Raw genomic sequence first — 16300 nt, forward strand, 5'->3', positions numbered from 1 at the left:
CTGCCATGACCTGGCTGAGGCTGCTTTCTGGCCCATCGGCCCTGTCAGGGCTGTGGATGCCGCCCCTGCTGCTCCTGCCACTCTCACTGCTTGGACTCTGTGTCCCAGAAATCCTGAAAGACAGGGTTTCCACTGCTCCTTTTGGTCTGTGGGGGAACATGGCGGCTGTCTTCTTCATTGCTATTCCCTCTTTTCCTGGGGCAGAGGTACTCGCTCATGGCAGCTGGTGGATGGCAGGAACGACGGGGGCTCAGCTTTAGCAGCCGGCACACCCACCCATAACGCCCTGGCGGATGGCGTGGACTCTGCAGCCAGTGAGTCCCCCTCAGCCTGATCGGAGATTTTAAATATTCTCCCCACGGGACCAGCAGATGGCAAAACGGTTACTTAGCTGGACTCCCATGCAGTCGACTGTGGTAAGTGTCCTGGAGCTAAGTGGTGTAGAGGTGGCTAAGGTGCTGCATCCCAGCTGGCTGACCATGGTTTCAGTCCCGATTTGGGTGGCTAGAAAATTACGCTGAGTGGACGTGTGTATTGAGCTCTGGATCCTGAGAAGAGAAGGGGGAAAAGGGATTGCAGCATGGCCACCTCCTCCTCAATAGGTGAATTCTCACTTTTCGTCTTTGGCGTGTGCACATTCCTTATGCCTAAAACATTTAAAACACACACAGACACTCCCCCCACACACACACACACATGGGCAAATCACCTGAAACACATTTCACTGAAGAAGTAAAGATGGCCAACACATATGTGAATAGACGCCGAACATCACTGATAGCAGGGAAACGCAACTAAAACTGCAGTGAGATATCACTTCACATCCGTTAGGATGGCTGTTATCAAAAAGAAAAGCGATAACAAGGGTTGGCAAGTACGTGATAAAAGGGAACACTTGCACACGGCCATGTGAAAACTAATGGGGCAGTTCCTCCCAGTATTAGAACTAGAGCAACCCTGTGATCCAGTGACCCCTCCACTGGGTATATATACCCAAAGGAAGTGATTTTAGCTCTTCGTGGAGATATTGTACATCCTAAATCTATGCAATAAAAAACTTTATTTGTTTGTTGGTTTTTTTTTAGAGGTTTTTGCTATAGGGTGTGTGCACTCACCAGACAGAGAGAGAGAGACAGAGAGATAGAAAGTGAGAAATCACCCCTCAGGGGGGATGGCCACGCCACAATCCCTTCTCCCCCATTCTCCTCTCGGGATCTTGGGCACGCACACACACGCGCCTGGCGTGAGTTTAAGCCACCGGGTCTCGGACGCGAACTGCGGTCGACTACATGGGAGTCCAGTGACATAGCCATTACGCTAACTGCTGATCCTGCAATAAAAAACTTTAACTAAAAAGCATATTTCTTTCAATATGGCTACGCTGGTTTGTATAACTTCAAAGTCTGTATATTCTGCCAATACCAAGCTCAGGTTCCACTGATTTGACAGTTGTTTTAAAAGAATGATCTGTTTTAATTTTATTTATTCATTTGGGAAGATGAAAGACAGAGCCACCTCCGAGCGTGGCCCGGCCCAGCTCCCGTCTGGAGGAACGGGCTCCTTCCCCTGTCACTTAGCTCTGGGCCCACTCCTGTGTTCCCTTGGCATCAGGGACAGAGGTCCTGGCAGGCAGCGGGATGAAAGAAAGCAGACAGAAGGACCCTTCTGGGGGATGAGTTACAGAGCATCTTCGAGGGGCAGCTTGGTTTATTCTTCTCTTTTAGAGAGATTGTTATAGAGCATGTGAATTCACTGGAGAGAGAAACAGAGAAAGTGAGAAATCACCCCAAAAAGAGATGGCCACGCCACAATCCCTTCTCCATTCTCCTCCAAAGGTTTTGGGCATGCACATGCACGACCTGATGTGAGTCTCAAGCCAAAGGGCTGGGACGCCCACAGCGGTCGGGCCTGTGAGAGCCCACGTCTTACCCACCTGGCCACGTGCTGTCCCCAGCAGTTTGGATTTTAAAGTGGAGATGGTGGAGACACGGGTGCAGCAGAGGGGCCGCCTGTTCAATGGCGGAAGGAACAAGGAGGATGGGGAGGCCAGACCCTGGGGAAACTGGACATGCAGGGCACATGTGGAGCCTGAGATCGGGCGGCGTGGCCAGGCGGCGGGGGACACAGGGAGACGCCCTGTTAGTGAGCCTGAGCCTGAGCCCGTGTCCCTGTTTTCTTCTCTTGCTCATGGAATAAGAAATAGACAATTTACTTCTGAGAGTAAATAAATGAAGGAGGGGGACTTTCTGAATATTGAGTTCCCGTGCTCTTTTACAGACGAGGAACTAATGGATTAGGTTCAGCGAGGCCCTCCCCGCGTGTGCATACACAGAACAGGGCTCCGTGGGCCCAGGTCTTCGGCCGGGATGGGCTCTACACAGAGTCCCCAGTGCCCCTTGTCATCTATGATATCCCTGAGTGCAAAGAAGGCTTCGAGAGAGAAGGGACGTGACCGATTAGAGCCCCAGGGCAGGTCCTCATTCTGCGCTTTGGAGCCTGGGGACAGCAAAGAGGGGGCCAGAAAAGTGGATACTCAAGTCTGACTTGTCACTCCTTCCCCACTCCCGTCCTTCTGTGGAGATAATCAGCCCCTAATTACAGCTGAAATGCGTGCAGAGCCAAACAACCGCTGTAATTGTGGAGGGACAGGGATAGGCAAGCTTCAGGGACTGGGATTCCACAGAGGGTTTCCTCATCCTGACAGAGTGACAGCTTCAAAACTGAGGAAGACGCGCCCATGGTCTACATTAACCCCGACTCTGCACTCCAGACGTGCGAGTTCTGCCTGAGGCCCGCCTGGCCCAAAGAGCTGGTCAGGCCTGACAGCACGCACCATGGCCACCACGGTGAGTAGGCCTCGCGGTGCTTCTGTTCACCCCAGAGGCCATGGCGACGCCTCAGAAGCACATTCCTCACTTCCCTCTGACTAAGGGAGGCAGCTCAGCAGAGGGGCTGAGCCCCGAGACCTTCACTTCTGACCTACAGGTAGGCCCCAGGGCCCAGAAAGATGGCGGGACCCCTTCTAGCCACCCGTGCATCCCCGTGCCTCAGCTCAGGTCTGGTCCTTCGGAGAGCTCAGGGGAGGGTGTGCATACGGCTGTCACTTGGCGTCGGCAGAATCAGAAAGTGGCAGCAGCCTCTAGACATCAGGGGAGCACCCTCCTTTCCCAGCCTCCATTCCCCTGCATTAGGCTGCTCGGAGTCACCAGCCTCCCTAAGGTGGCTCGCCTCCCTTTGGTGTGTCTGTATTTCCCATATGGCCGCCTGGGCTTTGCCATTCCGTCGCCAGCTCCCTACGGCGTGTGTGTTCCAGCTGAGGTGGTCCCTGGGTGTCTATCCTTAAAGCCACTCCTGACCGACGTGCAGTAATGGAGCGTCCCTGGACGTCAGTGACAGTACAAGCCAGCTCATGGGACCTTTAGCACCAGTTATGCTTAACGTTACGGTTGCTTTTTAGAGAATTCCTGCCCCTTTTCCTGACAGGCTATGAGTTAGGGCAGTCCGAGGTGACCAGGGGACTCAGGCTCCGAGTGCAAAGTGTGGCTTTTTACACTTTCCCGTCCTGAGTCCAAAACAGCTTGGAGAGTGGACACCCCGTCCTCTGACGCTGTCATTTCATTCAGTCAGAAAGAAAGGGGAGGGGTTATCCCGTGCTCAGAGGCCATCCGAATCTGATTCCAAGCTCTGGAATTTGGGGAAGGTGGAGGCGGGGCCAGAAAGATGAAAGTCCTAGAACGAAATAGGAAAACAACAAGAAGGCTCATGGATGAAGTGTCAGGACTGAGAAGGAGGGGGCAGGATTCCTGACAGACCAGGCCCCGACCAAGTGTCCAGCAGTTCCCGTGTCTGGGTCTGTGAGGAGCTGGGGCTCTTCCTGTCCAGGCCGCAGGACACTGTGCTCAGTGCTGGGCAGTAGGTCCTGTGAGGCAGCTCGGACCCTTTATGCAGACCCATCTCCCCGACAGTCAGCAGAGGAGGGGGAGCTGGAGAGGGGGTGGCTGACTCCCCCAAGGCCACGAGGGCACCTGGTGTGTGACAGCCCAGGATGGCATGGTCCACACTGCCGAGGCCTTCACGAGAAGCATAAACCCAGGGCAGCCACAGTGACGGGGGCAAGACCTGGGTAAGGGACTCCCGGTCATGTGAGTGGAGCATGTGCCAACCTGGGCTCAGATTCAACATCCTGGGTTCTTCATTTTGGGGCAAGTGTCAGTGGTTTAATAGAAATTTCTAGGTGGGATTGAGGTGGGGGAGGTTCACTGTGAAAAAGTGAAATCCTGTCCAGGCCAAGAAGCACAAAATCGAGCGTGGACTGGGAACAGAGCCTGCCGTTAGCTGGGTGGAGAGACCAGGAGAGGCTGCAGTCCTTGCCTCCAGGTTAGGCAGCGGCTGGACAGAGCTGTGGGCACCCTCGTGTGAGGGATGACACTGTCCTCCCGGGGAAGTCTCCATGCACACTGCCCCCCGCAGTGCTTCCTGGGAATGCCCAGTTCACGCACCGTCCTGCCTCATGACGGCCCCTAATCCCAGGTTCCCTGCCTTCTACTCGGCCCACCCTGCCCTGCCCACAGCTTCCCACAGAGCCCCTCCCGGCCCCGGACACCCACTCCTAGGAAGCCTGTGCCCAGCACCGTTCCTGCTCTGGGGCCGGCTGTGCCTGGCTGCCCCGACTCCGTGGAGCTGACCTTACTCCTAACACAGGCCAGAGCCAGTGGGCCGTGGCTCCCTGGGCTGCAACAGCCCAGGTCCTCTCAAGACCGCTATTCAGTCCACCACGAGTTCGAGGATGAGGAAACACTGAAAATTCCTTAGTGAAGTCACAGGACCGATCTCAGGTATGACAGAGGCCTCTGGAAATGCGAAGGTGAACGTGCCAGGGACTAAAACCTGGAAGCAGGAACAAACCAGGGACCGTTACTCTCAGGAGAATGAGAGAGCTGGGACATGCTGACCGGAAGAAAGGCCCCACCAACATGAAATATGGACAGCCCTGAGAGGCAGTAAACAGGCTGGAACAGCAGCATATCAAACGGTCTGAACCTGGGGTGAGGCAGGGACAGGTTGAGGGTGAACACCAGGTCTGGGGACTGACTGATGCTAACACAGTAGGACAAAATAGAGAGCACAGGGGGAAATTCTGGTACGGAAAATCTTCAGTTGCAGTGAGCCCATGCTGAGATGTAAAACCCATGGGATGAGGTCAGCAGGTGGTGGTGAGGTGGTCTCCCACATGGTTGTTCACGGTTCTAATCCCAGACCTGGCACCTCGCTTTCTCACTTTCCCTTTCCCTTTCCCTCTTCTCTTTCTCATTCTCTCTCGTCAAGTTAAAAATAATAATAATAAACCAATAATTCTTTCAAAAAAAAAAAAAAAAAGACGTGGTCTGTAAAGTGCTGAACAAGCAGTTCATTTCGCCCAGATGGTTCTAGAAAATAAAATCTCCTTTAAAATTTTCTACTTTGTTTCTCATACCCAAAATGGTGTTCTGAACTACACAGATGACCAGGCAGGCTGCCGCAGGGACAGGGACAAGTTCTTTGACCAGACTTTGCTGACTGGCTGTGTCGTGACCCTCAGGTCACGTCCTCTCACTCCCCGCAGAACCCTTGGGGACAGACCACCTTGGCAGACACATCCTCAGGACTGGTGCTGCCTCAGAACGTCTGGGAGGAACCGGAGACTCTTCTGCCCAGGAAGTAAAGAGTGGTCATGAATATCGCCAAGGGAGCCATCTTCCTCCTCCTGCTTGTGCTTGGCATGGTGGGGAACCTCACCGTCTTTGTGAATTACGCCTGGGCTTTCCTTCTGGATGCGGAGAAGAAAGCTGTGCATGTCATCCTCGTCCAGCTGACTTTCACAAACATCATACTGATTTTCACCAAAGCAATGTCACAGGTACTGGTAGCTTTCGGTGTGGAAAACTTCCTCCATGACGTGGGCTGTAAGATAGTCATTTACCTCCGCAGGGTGGCTCGGAGCCTGTCCATGTGCTCCTACAGCCTCCTCACGGTAGTCCAGGCCCTCACCATCAGCCCCAGGGACTCCGTGTGGGGGCGGCACCAGCCAAAGGCAGCTCGGCACATCCTTCCCTGCCTGCTCCTCTTCTCGGTGTTTTGCTCCTTGGTAAACATGCACGTACTGTACACCATCACGAACACAAGCAAGAATGGGTCACGTGAGATTCATGGTAATCACTACTGCCGTTTTCTGCCACAAAGCCAGGTAACACAATGGGTGATTGTCATTGTCATGGCCCTGCATGATGTCCTGTTTCTGGGATTCACGGGCGTGGCCAGTGGCTACATGGTGTTCCTTCTCCACAAGCACCACAAGCACGCGCTCTACCTGCAGAGCACCAAGCGCGTCTACACCACGCCCCCTGAGATCAAAGCCGCTCAAAGCGTTCTCCTTCTCATGCTTTGTTTTCTTCTCTTTTATTGGACAGATTCTATTATTACTTTATCTGTAAATTACGCCGTGAAGAATAATTCCATACTCATACTTGTTCAAGAACTTCTAGTTCTTGGTCATGCCATCCTCAGCCCCTTCGTGATGATTTATAGAGACAGGCGTCTGACTGAGTGTTGGCACATCTGTAAGACTTGAGGAAATGTTTGTGCTACAAAGAGCAGCCTAGGAGGGCTCCATAAACACCTGCTTACACAGTGTCGTGGAAGCAACTGGCGACCAGCCGCCTTGATCTGACACAGACACCATAGAAAGCTATCGGGACCCACTGTGTTTTCATTCTATATCCTGCCACCCTTCAAAAAGCGGCTTAAATTCCATTGTAAATACGGTGACCAGGCTTTTGGTAGGAAGGAGCAGGAACTTGGCAAAATCTGTCACAATCTCTAAGTCATTTGCCTCTTCACTCAGGAATCCCGCTTCCAGGACCTCATCCTTCAGATACACATGTTCATTTAAGAATCACGATAGTGGGGCCAGCAGGTGGCGCAGCAGGTATGTCACTGGACACCCACATGGCCAACCGCGGCTTGAAACGGATCAACAGCCTGCTTGCCCCCACCTGGGAGCAGAAAGAATCGGGGATTTGCAGCCAGGCCATCCCTCTCTCTGGCAAGCACACATACCTAAGGCAAAACCTCTAAAAAAGAATTACAATACCAAAAATATTAGAGATATTCTAAAGGAAGGGTAAAGGTAACTATCCAGCAAGACAGTGCCTCGGATGAGCGCTCAGCTCCTATAAGGAGACTGCGGGACGGGACGGGCTTGCACCGGGGACGGGACGGGCTCGCACCGGCCGTCACCGCAGGGCGGTTCCCTCACTCTCCGGCATTTGTGGCTCTCTTGCTCTCTGGGGGAGCACATGCTAAGGCAAAGCCTCTGAAAAAAAGTGCAATAACTAAAACTTTAGCGACTGTTTTCAGGACAAGCTAAGTATCCAGCAAGACAGGTTCCATTGCTGATTTGAAGTCACCCACTAGGGTCAGTCCACACAGAGCGCTGATGGTGTTGCCAGTGTGATAGGAGAGCTCAAAGTGCACCGATAGGGACGGTTTTATCAATTAATTAAAGCCATGGCGCTCCTCTCTGGAAGCACGTTGGCCAGCTGTGGGGACCCGACTGCGCCCTGTGCCTGGGGAGCCGGCAGCCTGTGTCAGACGGCGTCTTCAGGACGCCCTAGGAATTCTTTCAAAATCAGAAGCCAGACTCAGACTTTTGGCAGAGATGGAGACAGTCTGATGAGGGGATGTACTCCGTCATCCTGGCATCTGGCAAATAGCTAGTGTGTCAGTGTCAGGAGGGGACAGGAGACTGCCCTGTGCATGACAGTTACAGAGCAAGCAGCTCTCCCAGTGTCTCTGGGAGCGGGTCAGGGTTAGGGACTCTGCGGACGCCCTGGAGAGGGTAGATGAACATTCCCTTTATTGGCCCGATTCCCCGACGGGACTGTGAGCGAGATCCACAAAGATAGCCCAGGACTCGACTGAATGAGAAAAGTGACAGTAAGGTGACGGAGGGCACTCTCTCCTCTGAGCTAGAAGGTGGAGCGTAGGGAGACGAGGAAGGGGAGCAGGTGGACAGCGCCCTGGAGGAGTCACCGGGGAGGCGGGATAAGCCAGGGGGCGTCGTCCACACCCCAGCCCTGCCCTCCAGGAGGCCCTGGGACGACAGGAGGCTGAGCCCGACTCCAGATGCTGAGGGAAGAGACAGAAGGGGTGACGGTGTGGGGAGGAGAATGGTGGGAGGTGGGAGTGGCTGAGTGACTTGGTGAGGTGAGGAGCTGGAGAGGCTGAAGGCCGGCAGCGATGAAGATCAGCGTGCACACCCTCCAGGGAGGAGCACAGGAAAAGGCCTTGATGGGAAACGCGGAGGCCAGGCTGAGTGAACCAGAGGTGCCGCTGAGCCCTGGGTGGTGGGGTGATCACTGCTTCCAAGCACATGTTTCAGAGGGACCAGTCCCGGTGTTCTAAACCCTGGAGCTACAAAGAAGCCGCTGGGTTGTAGGAAGAACCGTACTTTCTAACATTAGAAAAGTGGGCTGGGAAGGCAATGCCCCATAACCTTGCGATCATTTGGATCCATCCAGTAAATCTGTGTCAAAACTGGAATTGAGGGACCAGCAGTTAGCGTAATGGCTATGTTGCTGGACTCCCACGTAGTCGACCGCGGTTCACGTCTCGGACCCGGTGGCTTAAAACTCACGCCGGGCACATGTGCGTGCGTGCCCAAGATCCCGAGAGGAGAATGGAGGAGAAGGGATTGCAGCATGGCCATCCCCCCTGGGCGGTGATTTCTCGCTTTCTGTCTCTGTCTCTCTCTGTCTGTCTGGCGAGCGCACGCACCCTATGGCAAAAACCTCTCCAAAAAAAAAAACAAAAACCTGGAATTGATTGCTAATTTAAATTCACTCTCCTTTTCACAAAGAATTGATTTTTTTTCCTCACATATATTCAGGAAAATCATTATTTGTCCTTGCAAAAGAATTCCATTTTTGGTTTGTATAACACACACACAAATAATATATACACACACATATATATATACACTAGCAGCATACAACTAATCAGTGAATAATTGAAAGAATGAACTAAATAAAGGGAATTTAAACAAAGTTCAGTAGAGAGAAATTGAAATATATGTACTTGTTCAATACATACACTTTAACAGATTTTAAAAGAATTTTAGATGTATCTGCTAAAGGCTTGTGAAAACTGAGTATAACCAGAAGTTTTGATAACTTCCTTAAATGTTTAATGCAGAAAGAAGATAGTAAACTAACCACACACTTTTTGGTGCCTCCGAAGAATGAATGTTAGAACAGCTAGCTGTTATTAGTAGAGCTCGCTGGGATTAGAAATATTTGTCTGGAGGAATTTTTGGTAGCCAAAAACATTTCTTGTTAGGGCTACTGGTCTGGGAACCGGTCAGTAATAGCAATACCCAACTTTCAGAAGGGTAGAAGTGAGATAAGAATACCTCGGAAGCCCAAATTTTCCTAAAGGTATTTAATTAAAAGGTAAATACAAATGTGGTAAGTTACTTAGAGCATTTTGGTCAACAAGAAGGAAAGATGAATCCCTGCCCTTAGCAGGTGTGAGTGAGAGCGCCTGTCCTTCCAGATGCGGCCTGCGAGTGATTTGAGAGTATTCAACGTACTGGGGACAAATTCCTCAAAGAATGACACTTTGACCATTATTCTTGTGTTTAACAGGGAAACCCAATATGTTCAACTGGCTCGTTGGTCTAGGGGTATGATTCTCGCTTCGGGTGCGAGAGGTCCCGGGTTCAAATCCCGGACGAGCCCGCTTCATTTTCGCCCAACCAAAATTGAAGGAATTGTAACAAGTTATTTTCCCAAATACCGGTTTTAAGGAAGCGCTCCCATTTCACGTGGGGTCCAAGCTTGGGCCTCTCGCGTGGGCAGCACCCACCCACAGACTCGGGCGCAAACTGTCGCGGGTGCTTTCCCAACCGCCCTGCCCCTCCTCAAACGCCAGGGCCCGCGACCGGTACGTGCGCGCCCACCTGCCCGAGCGCCGGAGCAGGTCTGTTCCCGCGTGACTGCGGCGTGTCCTCACTGCACGGAGCGGCGTCACCGCAGGTGCTGGCGTCGCTGCCCTGCGGCCCCGGGGAGCCGGACGGCGGCCTTGGCTGGCGCGAGGAGCGAGCGCGGGTGGGCGCAGCGTGTCCCCCGGGCAGGGCAGGGAGGGGTACGGCTGTACGGGGCTGTCCCCACCCCTGCGCGTCCCGCGTCCTGTGACCAGGGAGTCCCTGCAGTGCCTGGCGCCGGAGCGTGGCGGGGCCCGGGCACCCCACCCAGGGAGACCCCGCGGCTGGAAGCGCGAGGGCTCGTCGCCCCACGCTCGGGAGGCGCGGGCACGACTCGGCAGGAGATGCGCGCCGCCAGCGGGGCAGGGCTGAGTCAGTGCGGGCTGGGGGGGAACCGCGCTGCCAGCCGGGCAGGGCTGAGTCAGTGCGGGCTGGAGAGGGACATGAGAGGAGGGCAGCCCGGCTATTCAATTTCGAGGGCACGTTGACTATGAATATGTAGGCCCTTACCCAGAGGTTGCATGATTTACTTTTTGTTTATACATAAAAGATATGATTTGTAATTCAATAAAATTTATAATTCGGAGTAGATAGTATTACTCAAATTTGACATTTAAAAGGAATTTTCTCCAACTGTTCTTTAAGAATCTTCCAACATTCAGAAAGTCATAGCCACCGCGACAGAGAGGCCTCGGGATGCCACCCCAGAGCATCGTGTGGCTCTGCGTCACTCCCTGGCCTCCAACGGTTTTGTTCTAAATTGCCAAAATGTGGAGAAACCAAGAAGTCTTTTAGTAGGTTAAAATTGTAGATAAACACTAGTACCTACAGACTGGAATATTCTCCAGTGATGGAAAGAAATATCAACCACTGGGCCAGCCAGTGGCGCACAGTTAGCTGCTGGGTCTCACATGGCCGACCGCACAGCTCAAGCTCTGGACCCGGGGGCTTGAAAACATACCAGGCACGTATGCATCCGAGCCCAGGATCCCAAGAGGAGAATGGAGAGGGGATTGCAGTGTGGCTATCCCCCCAAGGGGGTGTTTTCTCACTTTCCCTCTTTCTCTGTTCGGTGAGCACACAAAGTAGCAAAAAAATGGAAATGTTTTAAAAATAATAAAAATTTTAAAAAGGTGATTGAGTTTAATAGACACATGAAATACCAAGATAGGAGATACAGGTAGACAGGATAGTTTTTCACAAGTCAGTTAAGATTTATGAAAGCTTTATGTGCACGCTTAAACATTCTACAGGAATTTATATTAGTAACAAATTGTCTTTGAAGATTTTCAAAGCAGTTTAGTTGAGCAGCTTCCAATGTACTTCTTTTGAGACCATTTTTTAAAACTCAAGTTGGCCTTTGGGCCAGAACCACCATCTTCCAGTAATTCACCAAAACGACGAACACAAGGGAAAGAGGAGAGGCCCTCACGTGTGTCCTCTGGGGCTCTTAGAAAACGTGGGGTGGGTCCGCTGGCAACGCACCTGAGAACCAAGAAAGGTGATGTTGTAGCCATCAAGGGATCGCGCTCTGTTCAAGAGGAATGCCCCAGATGCTGCCATGGCAACACCGGAGCGTCCTCAGTGTCACCCAGCACGCTGCTGCTGTGGCGAACGAGCGAGTTAAGGGCCCGAGTCTTGCCAAGAGAATCCATGTGTGCACTGAGCGCATGGAGCATTCTAAGGGCAGAGAGAGCTCCCCAAAACGTGGGAAGGAAATGACGGAAAAAGGGAGCCCAAGAGAACGGTCCTAGGGTGCAACGGAAGCGCCAGCCTGCTCCCCCCAGAGAAGCCATATGAGAACCACTGGGAAGGAGCCCGAGTTTCTGGGATCTGTTCCCTGTGAGTTCGTGGCATGCTGGGTGTTAAAATAAACTCATCTATGGTCGAAAACAAACAATCAAAAACCTTTAAATTGTGTGTTTTTCTATCCTAAAGACAGAGCAAGTCTGAGCAAAACACGACCAGAACGAAGCCCGGAAAAGGGTGTCCAAAGACCCAGTGCCCTTAAGGTGACTTCCCACAGCTCTTAAGCCAGCTAATAATTACAATGTTCTATAAAAAAATGATTTTTTGATAAATCAAAAGAATTAAATCTAGTGACCATAGTTGGAACAATGCCCTCTTTTCTAAAACAGAAAAGAGGGCCCTGAGTTGCCAAGGTGAAAGGCAAAGCTTTTGCGCTGTCCCTCCGCTCCCACGTTGACGGTGACAAGCACCGCGCCTGTCCTCAGACCGCTCAGCACATCCGCCACATCCAGTCTTGGCCTGGCACTCCAACAAGGCTGCATTCCTGGGCTTCAAAACTCGGACTTCTGAGAAATCTGACGCACAGCAGATTGAATTCCAGGGCCGGTAGGTGCTGTGGTGGGTGGGGTGCTGGGCTCCATGTGGCTCACCACAGTTCGAGTCCTGGACCTGGCAGCTTGACTTCTCATTTTCCCTCTCTCTATCTGTCCCTGGCAAATAAATAAATAAATAAATAATAAATAAATACAATTTTAAAAAAGACTGAGTCCCATGGCCATCCAGGCCTTGCCTTCCCTTCTCTCTTTAACGTGTGGAAACGCGCCCAGAAACACGGAGTGAGGGTGGAGCTATAAGACACTCGAGGCCACAGGTGTCTTGCTAGCAACAGGAGCAAGTGAAGCACGCCCGTCCATGCCTGACAGAGCCTGCCTCAGCCGAGGCGAAGGACGAGAACCCTTCCCCATGGACACCGCAGTGGCAGAGCCACTCCACCTGTGCCACTCCACTGGCCACCGTGCTGCGAGCTGCTGGGGGAGCCAAGGAGGCACTAAGAAAGCAAGGAAGTGGCTTTGGTCCACGACGCAGGGCTGATGCTGTGGGCCCCGACCGTTGAGGGCCCCTCGCACCCAGGGCGTGGGCCCTTAGGGTAGCGTTCTCACCATCGTCCCTGCACCCCAGCCACCCTGGGGAAGTGGCCTGCATCCCTCTTCCCCCGAACTCCACCTCTGCCTGCCTAGAGCCCCTGTGCACCCCGTCAGCCACAGACGGGGAGCAGCTTGGAGCACTCAGGTCTTTGTCCTTCCAGAAGAAGCCAAGAGACACGGCTGCAAACTCCGCCCCGGCAGCAGCTCCCTCCTGTGCTCGCCCATGCTCCTGAGTGGGGCGGCCTCGTCCCTGCTTCTCTTCCTTCTGCTGTAGCTCAGCAGTGCTCGGCCTTAGGGGACGGCGGAAATGCCTCGCTTCCAGAACACCTCGGACTTGGGAGCTCCGGATGGATAGCTGAGGGAAAACGGCGAAAAGGCCTGACCTCTTCTTGCCTTTCTGCTGGAGAACGACAGGGGGGGGGCGGGGCTGCCCTCCAATCCCGCTGTGCCGGCCGCCTTGGTGTCATTCAGGCCCCGTATGGAAACAAGCCACCCTGCCCCAGGAACTACCCTTACCTACCTGTCCTCTAAGAGGCAACTGTCTCTCCACATAACTTTACTTCCTCTTTGCCCAATAAACATGGAGGATGAGAGGCTTAGCGGGTGCATCCCTGGCGTGGCCGCTCCCTCTCCCTCCTGAGATCTGTCTCCAATGGGACGCTTCAGGTGACTGTTGGACAGAAGAGTCGCGTTCAGTCACGTATGTTGACGGCTCACGGTGTGCAAGGTGCAGTTGTCAGTATACCAGAGGCCTCCCCACGGGAGAGGCACTGTGACATCCCGCGTAAAGTGAGGGGGATAAACCAAAGGGGAAATACACTGAAGCTACATAGTCCAGGCTTCACACCTGGACCGTCCTTTCTCGATTCGTGATTTCTAGAAAACTCCTACTACTGAGAAATTAAAAGCATAGCCTTGTTTCAAAAGTAGACACAATCAGAGTGTGAGCTAGAAAGTTCCCCAGCACTTACTTTCTTCCTTCAGCCCCCGCTCGGGCTGGGTCTGTGTGTCCTTGCACATGCTGAGCAGGCGCTGCTGTGTGCTTCATGGGCTGTAGGTCTCCGCCTGCACGCGACAGTGGGAAACAGACACCCACGGTCTCCAGTGTCGAGTGTGCCATGCAGTTTCCACAGTAAATGAATAGAGATGCAGATACATTCACAAACACTAAGGAAGAATTAATACATGGAACAAGTTCTGCAGGTGTATTTTTTAAAAATTTAAAATTCTGGAACCAGCAGTTAGCGTAATGGCTATGTCGCTGGACTTCTATGTATTCGACTGCGGTTCCAGTCCTAGACCCCGGGGGGGTGTGCATGCGTGCCCAAGATCCCAAGAGGAGAATGGAGGAGAAGGGATTGCGGCATGGCCATCCCTTCTGGGGGGTGATTTCTTACTTTCTGTCTCTCTGTCCCTCTCTGTCTTTCTGGTGATCACATGTGCCCGATGGCAAAAACCTCTCCAAAAAAAAAAATTGGAATAATAATAATCGGAAAAAAAGTTTTTAATTCTATTCTGCTTTCATGTGCAGAGTGTAAATAATGCCTTTCTGCGGTGCAGACTCTAAAGAAGGTTGCATACTCCAAATTTGGGGGGCATATTAGGAAAAGTGACATTCAAAAATTAAAATATGTCATTCAAATCAATGGATAGTCTATAAATATATTGTTATCATAAATGGACATTTCCCATATACCATCAAAAATTTAAAATGAACTTAAGGAAAATAAATAGTATCATAAAAGTAACTTGAACGTATCAAAGATAATGCTTTAATTGAAGACTAGATTACCTGTGTGGCATTAAGACATGGACCTCTTATTTCTCAAAGGCCCTTGCAACTGCATTGCTATCTGAGCCGGGGATTGGGCACCTCGATTTCAATAACCATTGTAAAAAATTTCAATGACCAGTGTAAAAGAAGTATGTACACAGTAGAAAAAGGTAATGCAATCATTTGAAATAGCCCAAGGGGGGAAGTCCCTTCAAAATAGCTGACTGTTCCGTCTAAGACTGGGCTCCAGGCACAGATTCCAGTTCACGATATATGAGAAAGATCTGCCAGTTAGCTACAAATACCTATTTATTTTGCGGTATTACACATAATACATGTACCTCTTTTTTTTGCCACTGGGCATGTGCCCTCACCAGAGAGTGGCAGAGAGGGAAAATCATCCCCCGGGAGGGAAGGCCATGCCACCATCATTTTCCTCCATTCTCTTCCCAGGATTTCAGGCATGCATAAGCACGTGGTGTGATGTTCAAGCCCCCACCCCTCCAGTACTCACACTAGAGTCAGTCCTGTGGGAATCCACCTTAACCACCACCGCGCCCCTGCTGGTCCCTTGTAACATTTAAGAAAATATCATATGTACTGGGATAGTATACAGTAGCTTTTAACCAATTCTGAAGCTAAGAAGTGGAATTGATAGTTTTTCCAAGCAAAAGATTAAGCCCCTCCCTTTATTCTCCTGAGGACTTTTGACAAATTGCAAATAACTGAAAAGGTGAACTTCGCAGGCAGGCTATTCTTATCAGTAATATGAAAATTAGCTTTATAGCCTTGTAGTTTTAATGTAGTCAGTCTTGGGGCTAGCAGGTGGTGTGGTGGTTAAGGCACTGTGCTTCCAGTGGGTGACCTTGGTTCAAGTCTTGGACCTGGCGGCTTTTCTCTCTCTCGGTGTCACTCTCTGGTGAGCTCTGTAGCAAAATAACAGTGACAAAATTGTTACTCCGACTTACTTCACAAGAACCTCCAACCCTAGGTATGAATCCAACCAACCAGGTAAATTCCCGAGCTAAATATTTGAGTTAAGCAGCTCTTAAATTACCAGATCTTGAGCTTGGAAAGGCCCTAATCCTTGCACGGTACCTACTACACTCCTTAAACCGCACAGATCTACAAGGGGGATTACCCAAGGCCAAGAAAAAAGCACCAGCTCTCTTTCGGAAAATATGAATGGCTCTAAAAAGAGCCGTTGAGGTTGAGTGTGTGGTCTACTATTATTTCACTTGGCGCTGGTGTACTTGGTGACAGCCTTGGTGCCCTCGGACACGGCGTGCTTGGCCAGCTCCCCGGGCAGCAGCAGGCGCACGGCCGTCTGGATCTCCCGCGACGTGATGGTCGAGCGCTTGTTGTAGTGCGCCAGGCGCGACGCCTCGCCCGCGATGCGCTCGAAGATGTCGTTGACGAACGAGTTCATGATGCCCATGGCCTTGGACGAGATGCCCGTGTCGGGGTGCACCTGCTTCAGCACCTTGTACACGTACACCGAGTAGCTCTCCTTGCGGCTGCGCTTGCGCTTCTTGCCGTCCTTCTTCTGCGCCTTGGTCACCGCCTTCTTGGAGCCCTTCTTCGGGGCCGGCGCCGACTTGGCCGGGTCAG

General features: G+C 51.9%; 2 protein-coding genes and 1 non-coding gene across 3 annotated transcripts; 2 read left to right on the top strand and 1 right to left on the bottom strand.

The window, feature by feature from the left end:
* Positions 1–5710: 5710 nt before the first annotated feature.
* LOC102502345 (putative vomeronasal receptor-like protein 4) lies at positions 5711–12884 on the top strand. Its single transcript, XM_006162703.2, has 2 exons — positions 5711–6391; positions 12654–12884. Exons 1-2 carry the CDS (start codon positions 5711–5713, stop codon positions 12882–12884), a joined length of 912 nt encoding a protein of 303 aa, XP_006162765.2.
* On the top strand, positions 9705–9776 carry TRNAP-CGG (transfer RNA proline (anticodon CGG)). The gene has a single exon. It is a non-coding gene; the product is annotated as a tRNA-Pro (tRNA).
* Positions 12885–15908: 3024 nt separating the features above from the next.
* Positions 15909–16295, bottom strand: LOC102502772 (histone H2B type 1-K-like; the record flags this gene model as incomplete). Its single annotated transcript, XM_006162704.2, has 1 exon — positions 15909–16295. A coding segment is annotated over one exon (372 nt), but the record flags the coding sequence as incomplete, so codon positions are not given.
* Positions 16296–16300: the final 5 nt, after the last annotated feature.

Source organism: Tupaia chinensis, unplaced genomic scaffold (assembly GCF_000334495.1).
Source record: "Tupaia chinensis unplaced genomic scaffold, TupChi_1.0 Scaffold140356_1, whole genome shotgun sequence".
Lineage (NCBI taxonomy): Eukaryota > Metazoa > Chordata > Mammalia > Scandentia > Tupaiidae > Tupaia > Tupaia belangeri.

Excerpts from the sequence above, each read along its gene's own strand:
- LOC102502345 (XM_006162703.2), top strand. The coding sequence starts at position 5,711 with ATGAATATCGCCAAGGGAGCCATCTTCCTCCTCCTGCTTGTGCTTGGC. Across the intron at positions 6,392-12,653 it reads CCACGCCCCCTGAGATCAAA|CAACAGGAGCAAGTGAAGCA; the intron begins GCCGCTCAAAGC and ends GTGTCTTGCTAG.